Raw genomic sequence first — 15,531 nt, 5'->3', positions numbered from 1 at the left:
TCCAGAGACAGTAAGAAACAGCTCTGGGAGTGCCTCTGGGCAAAAGATAAAGGAGGTTATAGCTAGTGGAAGTGGTAATTAGAGCCAATTACAACCTGACTTATCTGCTTTGTCATTAAAATGCCTGTCAGACCTCTCATTTTTCCAAACAGAGGAAAAGAAAAGGTACAGCTTAGTGGGGGAGAGGGTTAGCCAAAGGGAGGGATTTCTAATGCTGTTCACAAACTTACCCTGTAACCTTAGACAAACACATAGCCTTTTGGCTTCACACTGCTTTGCTCAAAGTTTAACTCTGGGAGCTGAAAGGGACTTGGGAAATCACCTGGTCCAGACCCCTGCCTTCTATGGTTAAGGTATTATTATAGTCCCATATTTTAAAATGAGACATGAAAGATCCGGAGAACTTAACTAGAATGTCTTCTGTCTCTTAAGTGCAATGGATTTGATTTTGTTCTTTTAGCTTAATTGTCATGAGGAGAATGTAATTATTCTCCTCACATCTCTCACAGATATGTTGTATACAGGTTAACACATAATAACCACAGAGCACTTTGAAAACACTAAGGGAAGCTTATAAATATAACATTACCAACAGAGATACTAGCACCGTGAATGAACAGGTCTCAAGGAAAAGTAACAGGAATGGATCTAGCTCTTTGAAGATTTGGCTTGAGGAAAGAGAATTATAATCAAATAGACCAACCTCACTTTCTGCAAATAAGTGCAAGGGTATAATCAGGAATAATAAAACTTAAGAATAGGAATGCCAGTAATGGAAATATCATGAAGCTTGAGAGTAATCAAAAAGAATAAGTGACTTGGGTGTGGTGGCACACGCCTGTCATCCCAGAGGCTGAGAAAGGAGAATGGCAAGTTCAAGGCCAGCCTCAGCAACTTAGTGAGACCCTATCTCCAGAGAAAATAAGGGCTGGGGGTGTAGCTCAGTGGTAGAGTACCCCTGGGTTCAATCTCCCCCAAAGTAAGTGAACTTTGGTATGTAAAATCATAAATCCTGAACAAAGTTGGGCTCCTTGGGGGAAAAGCAAAAGGAAATAACTGATTTTTCTTACATACGATTTAAAAAGTTCACTATTCTATACAATTTCTAGTGACTTTTTTTCCCCTTTGTGCTTCAAATTGTGTGTAGTCTGATCACTGAATGCCTGGACTCATTATCTATCTTCCTGTCTCACATCTTTCTTCACCTTGCATTCTAACCCATTCAAATTACCTCAGCCCAAATCACCATCTTTACCTGCTACTTTGAGCATATTATCCACCTCACAAACCCTTGTTATCCTCATATATTGAATTACTCATTCAGGATTTCAAGGCCATCAATCCTCTCCAATCTAGTCTGTCTCTTTTCCTATCCTTCCCCACCTTTGTTCCCCTTCAATACTATACTTTCTCCTCATATATCTGAAACAAATCCCATTCTTGCATTTAACGAGCCATCTCTCTTCACCCTTCTTGAAAACCAACACGCATTTAATCTGAAGACTACAGGGACGGGGCTGGGCATATTTAATAGGTTGAAGTCTCTTTGTAGTCATCTGATATGTTTTGCTGAGGCTTATGGCCAAGATCCTCTCTCCCTTACATATTTCTATCAGGGAGAGGAAGTAAGGGCAGAACATCCAGCAGAAAAAGTGTTGCAGAGTAGATTGCTTCTGATATGTTCTGAGTATTAAAGAGGACCCGCCTACAGAATTTTAGAATTTGCCTCAGCTAGGGGACCACAAGTTGGAGGCCAGCCTAAACAACTTAGGGAAACCCTGACTCAAAATATAAAAAAGGGTTCCTTGGTAAAGTGTCCCTGCTTTCAATCCCCAGTACAAAAAAACAAACAAACAAACAAAAAAAAAAACACCAAAACAACAAAAAACCAATTTGCCTTAGACCTTCATCCTTTCAAATAAAGTTGTAACCTTGTTATCTTTAATAAGGGCCTCAATTATTTACTCTCCTCTTTGGTGTTATGTAATGGTCACTATCAAGAAATCTAGATCCCTAGAGTGAGAGGAGGAAGGATAATCTCCTTAGCTTAGTAGATCAGTGTGTCAGGAAGGTTATTCCAGAGAGAGGATGTGGCAGTATATATCACAAGGGAACTGTATGGCAATGCATACCCTGGGGAGTAAAACTTTTTAGGGGTAGGGTGTTATCCCACTGTTAGATACAACACTAGTGATTCCAAGAGTTTGGTTACCTGGCAAATATTGAGATTAGACACAGTATATATTTTGGATTTTTAATTTTTATTCACCCCCATATAATAGCATATATTATAATGTTGCACAGATGAAAGCATTTCTGAAATGTGATCAATCCTCTGGGATTGGCTCAGATTATAGACTTCTGAAAAGTATCACTGGTGGAAATTTTTTGATTCCCTAAGGGTAGATTTTATTTGGAGATAGCTAAAAATCACTTCAGAATGAGTTTGGTAAAATATGGTGGGTAATAACCTGCACATAATTTTCAGTGAAATAAACTTGTAAAAGGATTGACGTATTTTACTGTGAGAATAGGTATCTACAGCCTCACAACTTGCTACCCTGAAAGGAAACAAAGGTTACTGAGATAGGTAAATAATTTATTTTAAAGTTTGGTTTGGAATACAAAAAAGATCTAAATTTGTGACAAAAGAGGGAAAATGAGAATAGCTAAGGGAAGTCTGTAAAATACTCAGCTTCTTTGAGGCCAGGCAATACAGTTTCCATCTACCTGATATGACTTCTAGATGGTAAGAAGCTTTTGTATCAAGTGTGGGTTGGTAGCCCTGTTTGACTTAAATGAATGATGCAACTGTTGGGAAGCAGGAAATGGTGCTGGATTACACACAGACAACCAAAACTAACACAAACACACATAGGCTTCCTGGTATGTAAATTCTTTTTGAGGTTAGAGATCTCCTTTTACAGAATTTAGTATATTACAGATTCAAAAACCAAACTTCTTGACCTCCCAGTATTAAATAACTAACTGTGCAAAATAACCACCATTAAATAGGACATCAAAAGCTATACATTTTCTATAAAACAATATGTGCACAGATTTTCAAAGCTGTGAAAATGCAATAAAGAGCACAACACATTTTGGTCACTTTATTAAATGACATTAAATAGTTTTAAGTTTCAACTACTAAACAGCACTTTGAATGGTGAAAACACAGATAGTATATTGTCATACTTGAATGCTTTTCTTTAAAAACACAATTCCAGTCCTTATATATATTACAAAACAGCCTTAAAGGAAGAAGTGACATCTTTTCTACAGTACTCGAGATACTCAATACAGAACTGAAAAGCAGTCTAACAGAAACAAAGGCAAATCTTCACAGCTGTATGATTTCAGCAGCCAAAGCTGGATGATGGACTGAAACATTACTATACAACTGGGACAAAACATATACAGTATCACAATACTAAGCAAAAACGCTTTACACCCAAAGAAATAAAACAGGTTACAAAATGTGGAGAATTTAGCAGGCAAAACTGTATTACAAGCAACATTTTAAATCGTCATGTTTAAGCCATTGCAACTATTTAAAACATCTAAAACAAATATAAAAATGAGTTTTTTAGTATTTTATTGATGTGATTTTGTCTTTAAATATTTGTTAAACTTGATGTTATACTCAAAGTACATATTATGTAGCTAAAATGTCAAGTGAGAAGAGTGTATGCAAAGTGGTCCAAGTTTTATTTCAAACTCTCTGATTTCCAATTAATCCTTCTAAGTATTATTCTTTCAGTCATAGTTTCATCCACGGTGAGAAAGGTTTAGAAGGTTGCCTAAATTTTCACTTCTATGTCTTTGAGTAAATAATTAGACCATGTTGAAAATTCCTAGGTCTAGTAAATCAGGTTTAAAGTATTCTGGACTTGTAGAAATACCAACTGATAACAGTCAGCCAGAGCATTCTGCCTTCAAAAATTCATCTCATAAATCTTCTTTTTCATTTCTTTTAAAGCAATAAACACACATCTGCCCCCACCCCAATTAAATAAATTTGATTGGCTGGCATAACATCCAAATACATGGAATTTGTTAGTTATGTCTTACCACAGGAAGGTTGGGGGGAGGATGGATCCACCAAACCTCACAAATTTTATATCATAAACCTAGTGCTCTTGGATGGTTTACCACTAGTTCTTCCAAGATAAAAATGGAAATCTCTTTATTATCCAAATAACTCAAAACAGTTTTAACTAACATTAAACTCATTCTAATCCAGTGATACCTAGAACAAATCCTCCACCTGGCTTTCTTGTTTTGCGAATTCTGTAGCTATTTCTACTACCTGTCACATCACCATCTCAAAAATGGTTTTACCATGTTGAGTTGACTCCCGTAGTCAAAAACAATCGTTTCCTTTGAGGAACTCAAGCAATCAAATCAAACACGAATAAAATTATAGGTCATTATTTTTTACAGACCCAGAGGAATAAGAACTGTAATGATTTTCTCATAAAACCACATGAAAGGGTATTAGATGAATTCATTTGATCAGAAAATTGCCTCAAAGATCTAAACTTAAAAGATATCAAACAATTTAAGACAATGTAAGGAAACTGGGGGAAAGGGACATGGTGATGAGAGAAAAGAAGAGCATAGAAGCCAGTGATCCTTATCTTTAAGAGGAACTATTTCACAATACTGACAGTACTGGGAATTGTTAAAGCACATTCCTCATGTGAACTTAAAGTCAGCAATGGTTCTGCCATTTTGATGTTGTTTATAAAACAGGGTGTGAATCTAACAACCACAACTTCATTGTTAACCTCCTAAAATGCTAGAACTTGATTTTCTTAGTCCACATCCCACTGCCAGCAACAGGATGAAGCACTAACACTGGCACCATGCAGTTAGGAGATGTGCTTTATATTAGTGCCAGGAGAGAGAAAATTCATGTGTGGAAGATAATCCACAACCCTGAAATTTTACCAGTAATTATTTCAGCACATATAACTGAAAATAAAAAAAATGGCAGAGAGACTAAAGAAGAAAAAGGAATTCTCTTCTTAGGTTGTACTTAAGGCTGTTTATACAATGCTAAGATAACTGCAAGACTCCTCCAACTTTAGAGCAGTAGTATTTAAGAATATTGCACACAATTCTGTGTCAAAGATAACCCTTAGTTTCTAACTTTCAAGCACAGAGATGATATAGCAGGAGCCCAGTTTCAGACTTCAGTCAAAGGAACATTAAGACCATTTCAATCACTCTAATCAAGAAATGGATTAAGTACAAAAGTATTTCATAACTTGAGGAATCAACTCTAAGAACTCAGCTGTGTGTTTTCATATGTAAAGAATGAATATATAAATCTTTATTCTTTCCTAAATTCATTAATTTTATGACAATTTTATGGTTGCTAAAAGCAGGCATAAAAATTTAGAGAGGAAATCTGTGGAGCTGTTACTGTTATGGAAAGACTTGTTTTCACTGAAAACAATTTGAAATATCTTCTGTACTCAATGTGTGTAAGAAGATTCTAGGCAACATCACTGACAAATGTCAGGGAGAAATGGTATGCCCTATTTAAAAAAATTTTAAACTAATATGGAAGATTGGCATTTAAGGGGACCAAACTATTTATACAGTTGAGTTCTGTTAAGTCATTGATTCCTAAAAAAATAAAAGATCTTTCTATGATTTTAACAATCCTTTAAGCTTTTAGTGCAAAATCACATTGATTTCCCTTGGGAAGGTCCTGGATTTTTGCTTCTCATTGGGGGTGGTGCTCGCTGTAAGGGTGGTGGCTGCATACCACCAGCCACGGACTGATACATTCCTCTCATATCAATCTGCTGGTAGTTAGAAGGATTCATGATTAAATTTGGAGGCTTTGGCATCATGAGGTGACCTAGTGTTGCTTGCTGATAAGTCATTTGTTGCTGTTGCTGCTGATTGTACTGCTGCTGGAGCCTCCTGTTCATCAGTATTCGCTGAACACAGCTGATTAACTATAGAGAGAAAAGGGAGTTGTTACAAGTGCATGACCTGTCTCAAAGAAGCAAGTATCAAGTTTTGAGTTAAAATCAATTTGTTAAGGGGGTACCATACCAAAAGGAAAACACATTATTGTTATCACCATTACTAATTTGATGGCATTCACAGGACCATTACTGTAGAAACCAGTTAGTAACACCATTTAGGGCTAAATTGTCTTAATGACTTGACTATTGTATTGCAAGGAGCAGTTTAGGTTAGTTGCCATAGTAACCCTTCCTGTACCATGATTAGTCTCAAGTATTAGTTACAGCACTTTTTGTCAAATCTCCTTTCTTTGTCCTTCTTTTGAATATTTCACATGATGACAGACAAATAAACATTTCAGTGACAAACACCAAAGGGAAAAGCACTTGTAATAGGAATAATTCCTACCTGAAATATCTCAAATTTCCTAAGATCATTTAAAACCACACAATTCTGCCCTGCTTTCTAAGTAAAATTCATGCCACAGAAGTTGATTCCCTGGTGTCAAGAGTTGAAATTTCCCAGTGCAAGGCAGATGGCTGGCAAACAACTGAGCTGGGGAAGATGATTAAGGATCCTGGAATATCCTAGCTTTCTGAAGAACTATATAATTTACTAGAACTACTGATATACCATCCAGAGCACCACTTCTTATTCTCAAATTAAATACACTGAAAAGAATACTTTTTTGAAGTTGTTTAAAAAATAGCAAAGGTGATGAAAGTCTCGTAAAACTCCTATATAGATGTCCAGAATATACAAAAACTTAAAATTATATGAAACAGATCCTGCACAAACTGCAAGAATATCCATTTGGGAAGTTGTTGCTCCTTTGTAATGAATATATTATCTTTCCTCGATATTACTAGGTTTTTGACAAATTTTTTTCTAGAATACCATCCATTGCTTCACAGGAGGGCTGACAAAGCTGTCATGCAAGCCTATTATTACAAATTCAAGAAAATTAAACATAACCTAGAGATAGTCAGAACTCTTACCATCTGTTGTTTTGTCAGTACATCATTGTAGATTGCCTCTCTTCGTTTTACATCAAGCTCCTGGCTGGCTTGTCTACTTAATGCTAATGCCTGTACTTGGGCCTCTGAGAGATTCATGTTTTCTTTCCACTAAAAGAAAAAAATTTTCTATTTAATCCTTATGGCTGTACAACTGAGAGAAAATAATCATGGTACTTAAAGATATTCAGGATTTTACAATTCTCTGCCACCCTTCTTTCCTTTATTTTTTTTCCTAAAGAAAACTGTGATGTAAAAGCAGGGTTCTAAGTTGTTCTATGTTGTGCATGGGTTGGTTATCTCTGGAATGAAAAAAAAAAACTATTTGGATTTAATTTTCATAATTGGTAATTAAATTTATGCAAACAACATATACATCTCTATGGTTAATTTCTTAATTCTTAGATTCTACCCATTTCTCTTTTGTGCCAACATCTATGTAAAATTGCTGAATTATAGTTTGGGACTACTATGCAGTTTACTAGTACTTCACTACTGCAAATCAAGCTGTAAGAATTATATTCTTTCCCCCACAAAAGTAGTAATGCAAACTACAATTAAAAATTAAGACAAATGATATGTGGGGGGAGGTACAAAAATTTGAGGTTGAAATAATACAATTGCCAATTAGCTTACAACAGCTGAAATTATATCTTCAAGAGGCTGAATCCTCACTGCTGTCACACTGTTTGTAGCTTCTACAACTTTTTCTCTTCCTTGGTTAATGAGGTCCTAGAAGAATGTAAGAAATAAGTTAGGGCAGAAAGACAGCACAGTTTTAAGGTATAGGGATCCTTCCTCTTGCCGATTGATAGCACTTGGTTTTAAAATCTTAAATAATTGATGGGAAAAGCAAATTTCAGCTTCAGTAAAGAGGAGTAAAACCCATCAATGCCAAAAGTGTCTTGTTAGGAAAATAAAAACTTGAGTTTTATTGTACCAATAATTCAGTTATTTAAATGACTACATAAGCACATTTAAAAAAGGAAAACACAGATTCAATTATTAAACTACGAGTATAATAAAACCCAATCCTAGGGAGACCAGTACAGACAAGAAAAGAAACCTAAGGGAGGGAAGTGGAGAGAGAAAGGGTAGATACCAGGGAAAAAATTGTATTTTTATATTGTATGTATGTATGAATATATGATAGTGAATCCCACTATTATGTGTAATTATAATGTGCCAATTAAAATGGGAAAAACCCTCAAACCCAATGTTTCCTATTTAATTCATAATTGATTGTAGTTTTAAATCACTTATTTGACAAAACTGGGTATTATATATTTAGTAGTACTTCTACATTGTATTAGAATATAAATAGGCATGTACTTATCCTACTTTCAAATATTAAGAATGGAATGTGTTTATTTCAAATATTTTATAACTGATTAAAGTGCTATTTCCCTAGCCATTCGGCTGCCCTATTGTTCCTTAATTAAAATAATTCAAACTGCATTAATTCAAGGACTGATTCCCTTGTGCTCTGAACAAGCTGCATTTTACTATAATATATTGGTTCAAAAGGGTCAACAAATAAAAAAAAAAATTTCTTGGTCTATTCAGAGGTAATCTTTTGGAGAATGTGATATTCCTGCATAGGGAACCCTCAACAACAAGGCATTTGAAATTGCCTTTAATTCATGTTAAACTACTTTTGTACTTCACGTCTTACCTCCAGCTGTTGATTACTCATTGCTGACAGGGCTCCCAAATTGAAAGGAATATAAGGAGTCTGAGCATTGAAAGTGACAGGGGGTAAATTGGTCCCAGTTGGTATGTTGAAACGCATGGTCAGTCCCTAAAAACAACAACAAAAAAAATTATGCACTTCTCACATTGTGATTTAAAACTTGAAATTCTACATCACCTACTGGTTTAGAAAAGAATCCATGTTCTCAGATCTAGGAAATTATTAACACTCTTCCACACACAAACAAAACACCCTTTTCACCCGAGACCAAGATCTTATTACATGGAAAGCTTTAACTCCTAAAGGTGTATTCTTTTTTTCTAATAATTCCCACAGAATGAGGCAACTCAGTGATTTCTGATGAAGACTCCTAACATCACGTTAACATTAAAGAAGTTTGGTACAACTCGGAGTTTAAAAAGGATTCAGGTATTAGGATAAGGTTTCCCATGCTGAGGCACATTTTTTTTGCTTTAGTGGGTTGGTGTTTAAAACAAACATGGAATTATTTTAATAAAGTTGCTGCTGGAGATGGCACTAATATCCAGTAAGAAAATACTTTGCATTCTGGTATTCAGCCAAAATTTAGACTTCATGGTATACATGCTAAAGCAACTCCTACTTCCAAACTCTAAGCTCCTGTATGTGACTACATATGGTAGTAACAAGCTAAGTAATGCTTAATATGTAGCTTCCTACTCAACTTTCAATTCAGCAACTGCTAAGAAGTGGGGTTACTACTCTTTAAGTGTAAACTATTATTTCCCTATGTCCTCTCCTACTTTACTACCAAATGTATCTGTAGCCAATAAACTGATACTCAGAACTGGGGACTGTGTACCTGAAGACCTACTATATTATTGCCCATTTGAAATGTGACCCTTTTCTTCCTCACTGCTCTTTCAAATGAAGTGTTTTTAAAAATTTTATTTTCTGTGGGTCTTCTTGTGCTGCCCAGGCTGGTCTGGAACTGCTGGCTCAAGCAACTGCCCTACCTTAGCCTCCAAAGTAGCTAGGATGACAGATGTTTGCCCCTGCATCCAGCCTCAAAAGCATTTTTAGTAAACTACCTTCTTTTCTGCTTCATATTCAGCCCAAGCTGCTTTTCTTTCTTCTTCAGTCAACTCCTCCTCTTCTTTGTGGTCCAAAAGAGAATCATGTTCATGATATCCTACAATGTGTTCTTTATGTATTTGAAGAAGTTCTGCAAGTATAGTATCCTGTTTAGAGGGGTTGAAATAATAGAGAATTATTTTCTACCTCTGTCTCACGTCTCCATAGTTTGCTGGTTAACTGCTTTTCACATGTCTAATATATATTATAAATGACTTAGGAACAGTCATAAAACATGCAACAGAGTACTCTTACATCAGAATTTCATGTTTACATAACATGTTTGAGAGATGCATTTTTTTAAATTTACCACTTTTCAGTTTTCAAAGTCTTTTTTCCCAAACTTAGAAAAAAAAATTTGTTCATATACCTTTTGTGCTTAGAACTGAGTTGATAAATGCTAATAAAATTCTGTTTAAGTAAGTGATTATAGTGGATGCCTGTGCTAAAAATCATGGCTACTCCTGTTCATACATATGTAACAACTTTATTTTCGCAAACACTTTAGCTACCAAGCACTATACTAGCAAAAACTAAATCTAAATTAATCTAAACAGGTACAAGAAAGTTTAACTGGAATATATAATCTTTATATTTCTATTATAAAAAAGTCAAATATAAATTGCACTGTTAAGGATCCATGAGTCAAATTTCAACTGATAAACATTCTTCAATAACTTATTATCATAGTGCATTTTTTAAAAACCATGGTATCCTGGGTTAGTCTTTTAAGGTTAAAAATCAAATGCTTAAAAATTGGAATAATCATATTTTCAGTAAGGACACTAAAGTAGCATTCTGTGTCAATAAAAACATTAAAAACTAAGAAAATCACACATGAAGACCTGAATATATAAGACACACTAACTCATTTTTTAAAAAGATTTTCCATGTTTTAAAAAATAAGTTCTCCAAGAATACACATTCTAAATTGTTAATTCAGTAAACAACATAATGATCAAATGTAGGTAGTGGAAGGTATATAGCACATTAAATTAATTCTAGTGATACTTAATGCATCCATTTTTACTACAGAGAAGACACACATTTGAAAAGAATTATCTTTACATATTTAATCACACCAAAATGGTAGGAACATAAATGTCTATTAAATAAGTCAAGGTGAAAAATTCAGATCATGAGGCCTTAAGTTTTCTTCTATACAATAGCAAATACTGACATTAATTCTATATATTCTAACATTTATATCATGTAAACAACTTTTTATCTTGTTATCCCAATAAACACTTAAAACAATCATGGAACCAATTTTCTTAATAGACACAGCTGTAATTGAGACTATATAATAATTCATGTTGACATGTAGTATGTGCTACTTCCTTTGTTAGACAGACTAAAGAGACTGTTAGAAAACACTAAAAGATCATACAGCTGGGTTTGGTGGTGCATGCCTGTAATCTCAGTGCCTCAGGAGACTGAGGTAGGATCAAAAGTTCAAAGCCAGCCTTAGCAACTTGGCAAGACCCTGTTTCAATATAAAAAAATAAAAAGGGCTGAGTTCAATCCCTGGTACCAAAACAAAATAAACCATACAAAAGGAGGGCTTCAAGGAAGTTCACTGGTAGAATACATAGATGCCAACTTTAGTTCCTTTGAAAGTTAACTAAGCACTTCTCTTCTTTTTTTGGGGGAGAGGGCAAGGTACTTGGGGATCGACTCCAGGGGCACTATACCACTGAGCTACATCCTCAGTGTCAATGGGCACCCCTCTTTTTTAAATTTATTGATATGAGGTGCTGAGAATCAAACCCAGTGCCTCAACATGCTAGGCAAGTGCTCTGCCAATGAGCCACAACCCCAACCCCTTAGTCCTTTTTATTTATTTTTATTTTAAGACAGGGTTTCGCTAAGTTGCTGAAGTTGGCCTGAACTTGCGATCCTCCTGCTTCAGCCTCCCCAGTTGCTATGATTACAGGAGTGTGCCATTACACCTGGATAAATACTTCTCTTCTTATCCAGTGTAGAAATCTGCTATCCAAAGGTGTGGCCTATGCCACATTGAACAAATTTAGTATCACTAGATCAATCTCTAAAGTTACTGACCAGGCATGTAGGAAAAAAACACCTGTTGCACTGATTCACTCCATTAAAAGATAACATTTCCTTAGATGTGTGACTCCCATGTCCACCTCCCAAAAGCATGACTGAAGAGAAAGGTATAATACAACAAGATAACACTCATATTTTTTTTAAAAAAGTAACCATGCCAAATACAGTTAGAGAAGTCAGATGTTCTACAATATAACAAATAAATTATAAGGTTCAAATGTACTATGGATATTCCCTAATTTTAATTCTGCCTAGCAATAAATGATGATCTTAACCACAGTCAGTACCAATTCATTTCACTATGAAAGCTACCTAAGCAAAAGACCAAAAGTACTAGCAACCAAATTATTTCAGTCTGTGCCACTGATTTATTCTCTCTATAAAACTGGGTCTTATTATAACTTAGCCTAACTATGAATTTAAATTAAACATGGGCAAAATATTTTTTGCTCAGAGGCCTAACAGGATGATCTCAGTATAGCAGAATTAAAGAAAACATCCAACTCTTGGAAAATGAACACTATATCCATTAAGTATAGTATTTATTTATTAATTATAACACCACAATTCATACATTAATTACTTTTTTATGGTTGAAGGAAAAGCCTTTCTAGAAATGCATGTGTGCTTGTATGTATACACATACACTCATATATATCCTTATAAAAATATCTCAGATATCAGGAAGCTTTATCATGTCAGTCTTTAGCATCTTATAGTCTCAAAGCCCAAATTATCTTAGAATCAATAGAAATTAAGGATCAGAGAGGAATATTAAATCTTTCAATCACACAGCTAAGGACTAGCTGAGAATAGAAACTAAATTTACAGAATCCTAACCTAATTACTGGTTAAGTGCTTATTCTAACATACTATGAGGAATGTTTGTTTTCTTGAGGTATGGTTACTCCATTTCCCAGATCTACTCTTTTAAATAAAAAGATAATCACCTGAAGGATTCTAGTAGGTTTATTTCTCTATCACATTTAACAATTTTATGCTTTTGGAAGTTTTTTTTAAGAACAAGCATATATTAATTTAATAAAAGAAAATATAAAAACATAGACTAACAATTCTCAGAAACAAACCTGTGAAAAGCTAGTTCACTCTTTTACTATAAATCTGACATGCACTATTTTATAATTTTCATCTTTAGGAGTTATTAATTTGGGGAATCCCTGATTTTAATGTCTTCCCACCAATTCCAGATTTAATATCTACCCTATCAAGTCAAATCAAACATGATTGCCTAATTAAGGTCAGATTATGCTGGAAGTTCAGCTCTGCCCATAAAATAACATTCCTTTTGCCCAACTGATGATTGAAAAACAAAAGTTCATGTGACTTGTTTTCTACCACTACAAAATTTTGGATTATTTGCTAAAATATTACCTCCTTCTTTCCATCAAACCAAAAAAACTTCACATTGTTTCTATTGGCTACCATAATCACTCTTCTCAAATAATTTTTTAAAAAAATTAATGAAAACAATACTAATATCTAATTACAAAACCTAGATATAACCACCAGTAATATTAATTATCTATTACTCCACACATTAATACACACATAGCTTTGCACAAAAATGGGATTATGTTAAAGTGGTAGTTGGGATTAGTAGGCATGCCCCACTGTGCCTAGCTACCTTCTTTTAAAGGCTGAATAGTACTTACATTATATATATAAACTTTATTTATTCATTCCCTTAAGAGTTATTTTAAGACAATAAGACTGTTTCCTATTTTAATTATTATCAAATCTGCAATGAAATTAGATAAATTTTGGTGTATTTTAGTCACTTGCCTATATAGTAATCAATAATACTCAAGGACTTAGGTATGCTCGCCATCATCTTCATTTTAATACAGTACAAGTAAGTTAACTGACTTATTTTTAAAAACAGAAATTGTTTATACATTTCAAAAGCAGAAAAACAGAAATCTTTCTTCCAGGGTGCTGTGTAAGACACAATTTTCTGCATCTTCCCCTTTTAAATTAATTGCAGCACTTGTTGAATTAAAAAAATGAGATTAAGAGGGCAAAAAAATATTTGGAACAGGATCCTCAGGTTATTTCTTCAAGGAAAAACAATTCTGCAAACTCCAGAGCAAGCTATAAAAGTTAATAAAGAAAAATTTCATCCTAATATACAACACAAATCAGTGCAGAGGTTTTGCTTTTCCCCCTTTAAAGAGCAGCATTTATATTAGTTGCTATAGTAACACTATTATTGAAAACAATACTGGAACAGAATCTATAATCACTAAGCCAACAGTCATCAAAATGAGGTTTAAATTACATCCAAATGTGTACCTTTAAATTTCTTTGTCTAAACTTTATTTTTCCTTAAATAAGTGAAAAGGCCAACAAGCTGAAAAAAAGCATGGTCTATATTTTAGCTAACAACCTAAATTAGTTTAAGCTTTAAAAATGACTAGTTCAATTAATAAGAAAGCAAAATTAATGATAAATTAAAAGTTTAAGTTAATTTATTTAGAAGTTTAAAGTATTTTGGCAAATTCCCATCTAATTAATTCTGAAATTCAACCTTGAAAATAAAATTGTTAAAAATAATCAAGACTTTGCCTGAGGGTAGGATGGGGGGGGGGTTGTCACATTTCAAAAATATTTTGCTTGCCATCACTTTGAGTTTTACAATATCTGGAAATAAAATGTCACTAGAATACATAACTACCCATTCAAGAGGTTATGAAAATTCCTTTTATTAACTTAAATAAGTCTACATTTTTAGTAAAGAAATTTAATATTCTGGTTCAAAAAGCATCTACTTTCAAATTTGAAGACCATTTCTTCCAAAACTATGCTGGAGAAAAAAAAAAGTTAGGCATTTGATAAGTAACTAGAGAGCTTACTGAATGAAGTTCACATAACACCTCGTATCAGATTTTTGGGTCAAGAGCACACAACCTTTGCCAGACAGCATTTATAAATATACCCTGATTCCCAAATTGCTGGTATGAATAAGATAGTGACAACTACAGAACTTGTCACTTTGAACGAAAGAAAACGCAGGCCTGCCAAACTGACTTTGGTGGAGGGTAAAGCCTCCTTTGATAAGAATATTTTTTTTCTTAATTTAACATTTAAAGAGCCAGATACTATATTTAGTATTTAACCTTTAAATATTGATTACCCATTACAATTATTACACATGCTACTGTGAGGTGGAGAACTGTCATTCTGGATTTTATATGACTGCAGAGATTTTCTGGAGGTTGTAACTTTTCAAGCAGAACCTGAATGGAAAATCAATTCTTATCATACACAATCTGTATTAATCATCTTTACTTCACAATGTTAGATCCTCTAACTCAACTATAGTATATTTTAACAATAAAATAGAATACATACAAAATAGGAATTAAAGCAGCTATTTCAAGTTATATCATAGGGTTTTTTTTTGTTTGTTTTAGGCAGAGCTATGGATTAAATAAGTTATTATCTGAAAGAAAGAAAACATTTGAAGAAAATGATTTAAAATGATATAAATAAGGTCACCTAGTAATTCTTGTATTGACCAATTCTCTTGTGGAATTTACATTCCAAAATAATAGAGTCCAAAATAATAAATCTGATGTAAAAAACTTGGCCATACAAACACGAGTAATTGAAGAGACAAAAGTGAGGAGG

At 34.0% G+C, this 15,531-nt stretch overlaps 1 protein-coding gene across 8 annotated transcripts in view; it reads right to left on the bottom strand.

Annotated features, from left to right (window-relative positions):
* Positions 1-2,248: 2,248 nt before the first annotated feature.
* The window catches only part of ATRX (ATRX chromatin remodeler), a 230,856-nt gene continuing 217,573 nt past the window's right edge, over positions 2,249-15,531 (bottom strand). For all 8 annotated transcript variants that reach the window (XM_081276837.1, XM_081276832.1, XM_081276834.1 and 5 more), the window contains 5 exons: positions 9,768-9,917; positions 8,680-8,805; positions 7,641-7,736; positions 6,987-7,115; positions 2,249-5,975 (listed from right to left, as the gene is read on the bottom strand). In XM_081276837.1, coding sequence (XP_081132963.1) covers positions 5,697-5,975; positions 6,987-7,115; positions 7,641-7,736; positions 8,680-8,805; positions 9,768-9,917 — 780 coding nt within the window. In that variant the 3' untranslated portion in view covers positions 2,249-5,696. The remainder of the gene's footprint in view (positions 5,976-6,986; positions 7,116-7,640; positions 7,737-8,679; positions 8,806-9,767; positions 9,918-15,531) is intronic.

This window comes from Spermophilus citellus, assembly GCF_964194105.1.
Source record: "Spermophilus citellus genome assembly, chromosome: X".
Lineage (NCBI taxonomy): Eukaryota > Metazoa > Chordata > Mammalia > Rodentia > Sciuridae > Spermophilus > Spermophilus citellus.
The sequence above is the reverse complement of the archived record's forward strand: the minus strand, read 5'-3'. Positions and strand labels throughout refer to the sequence as shown.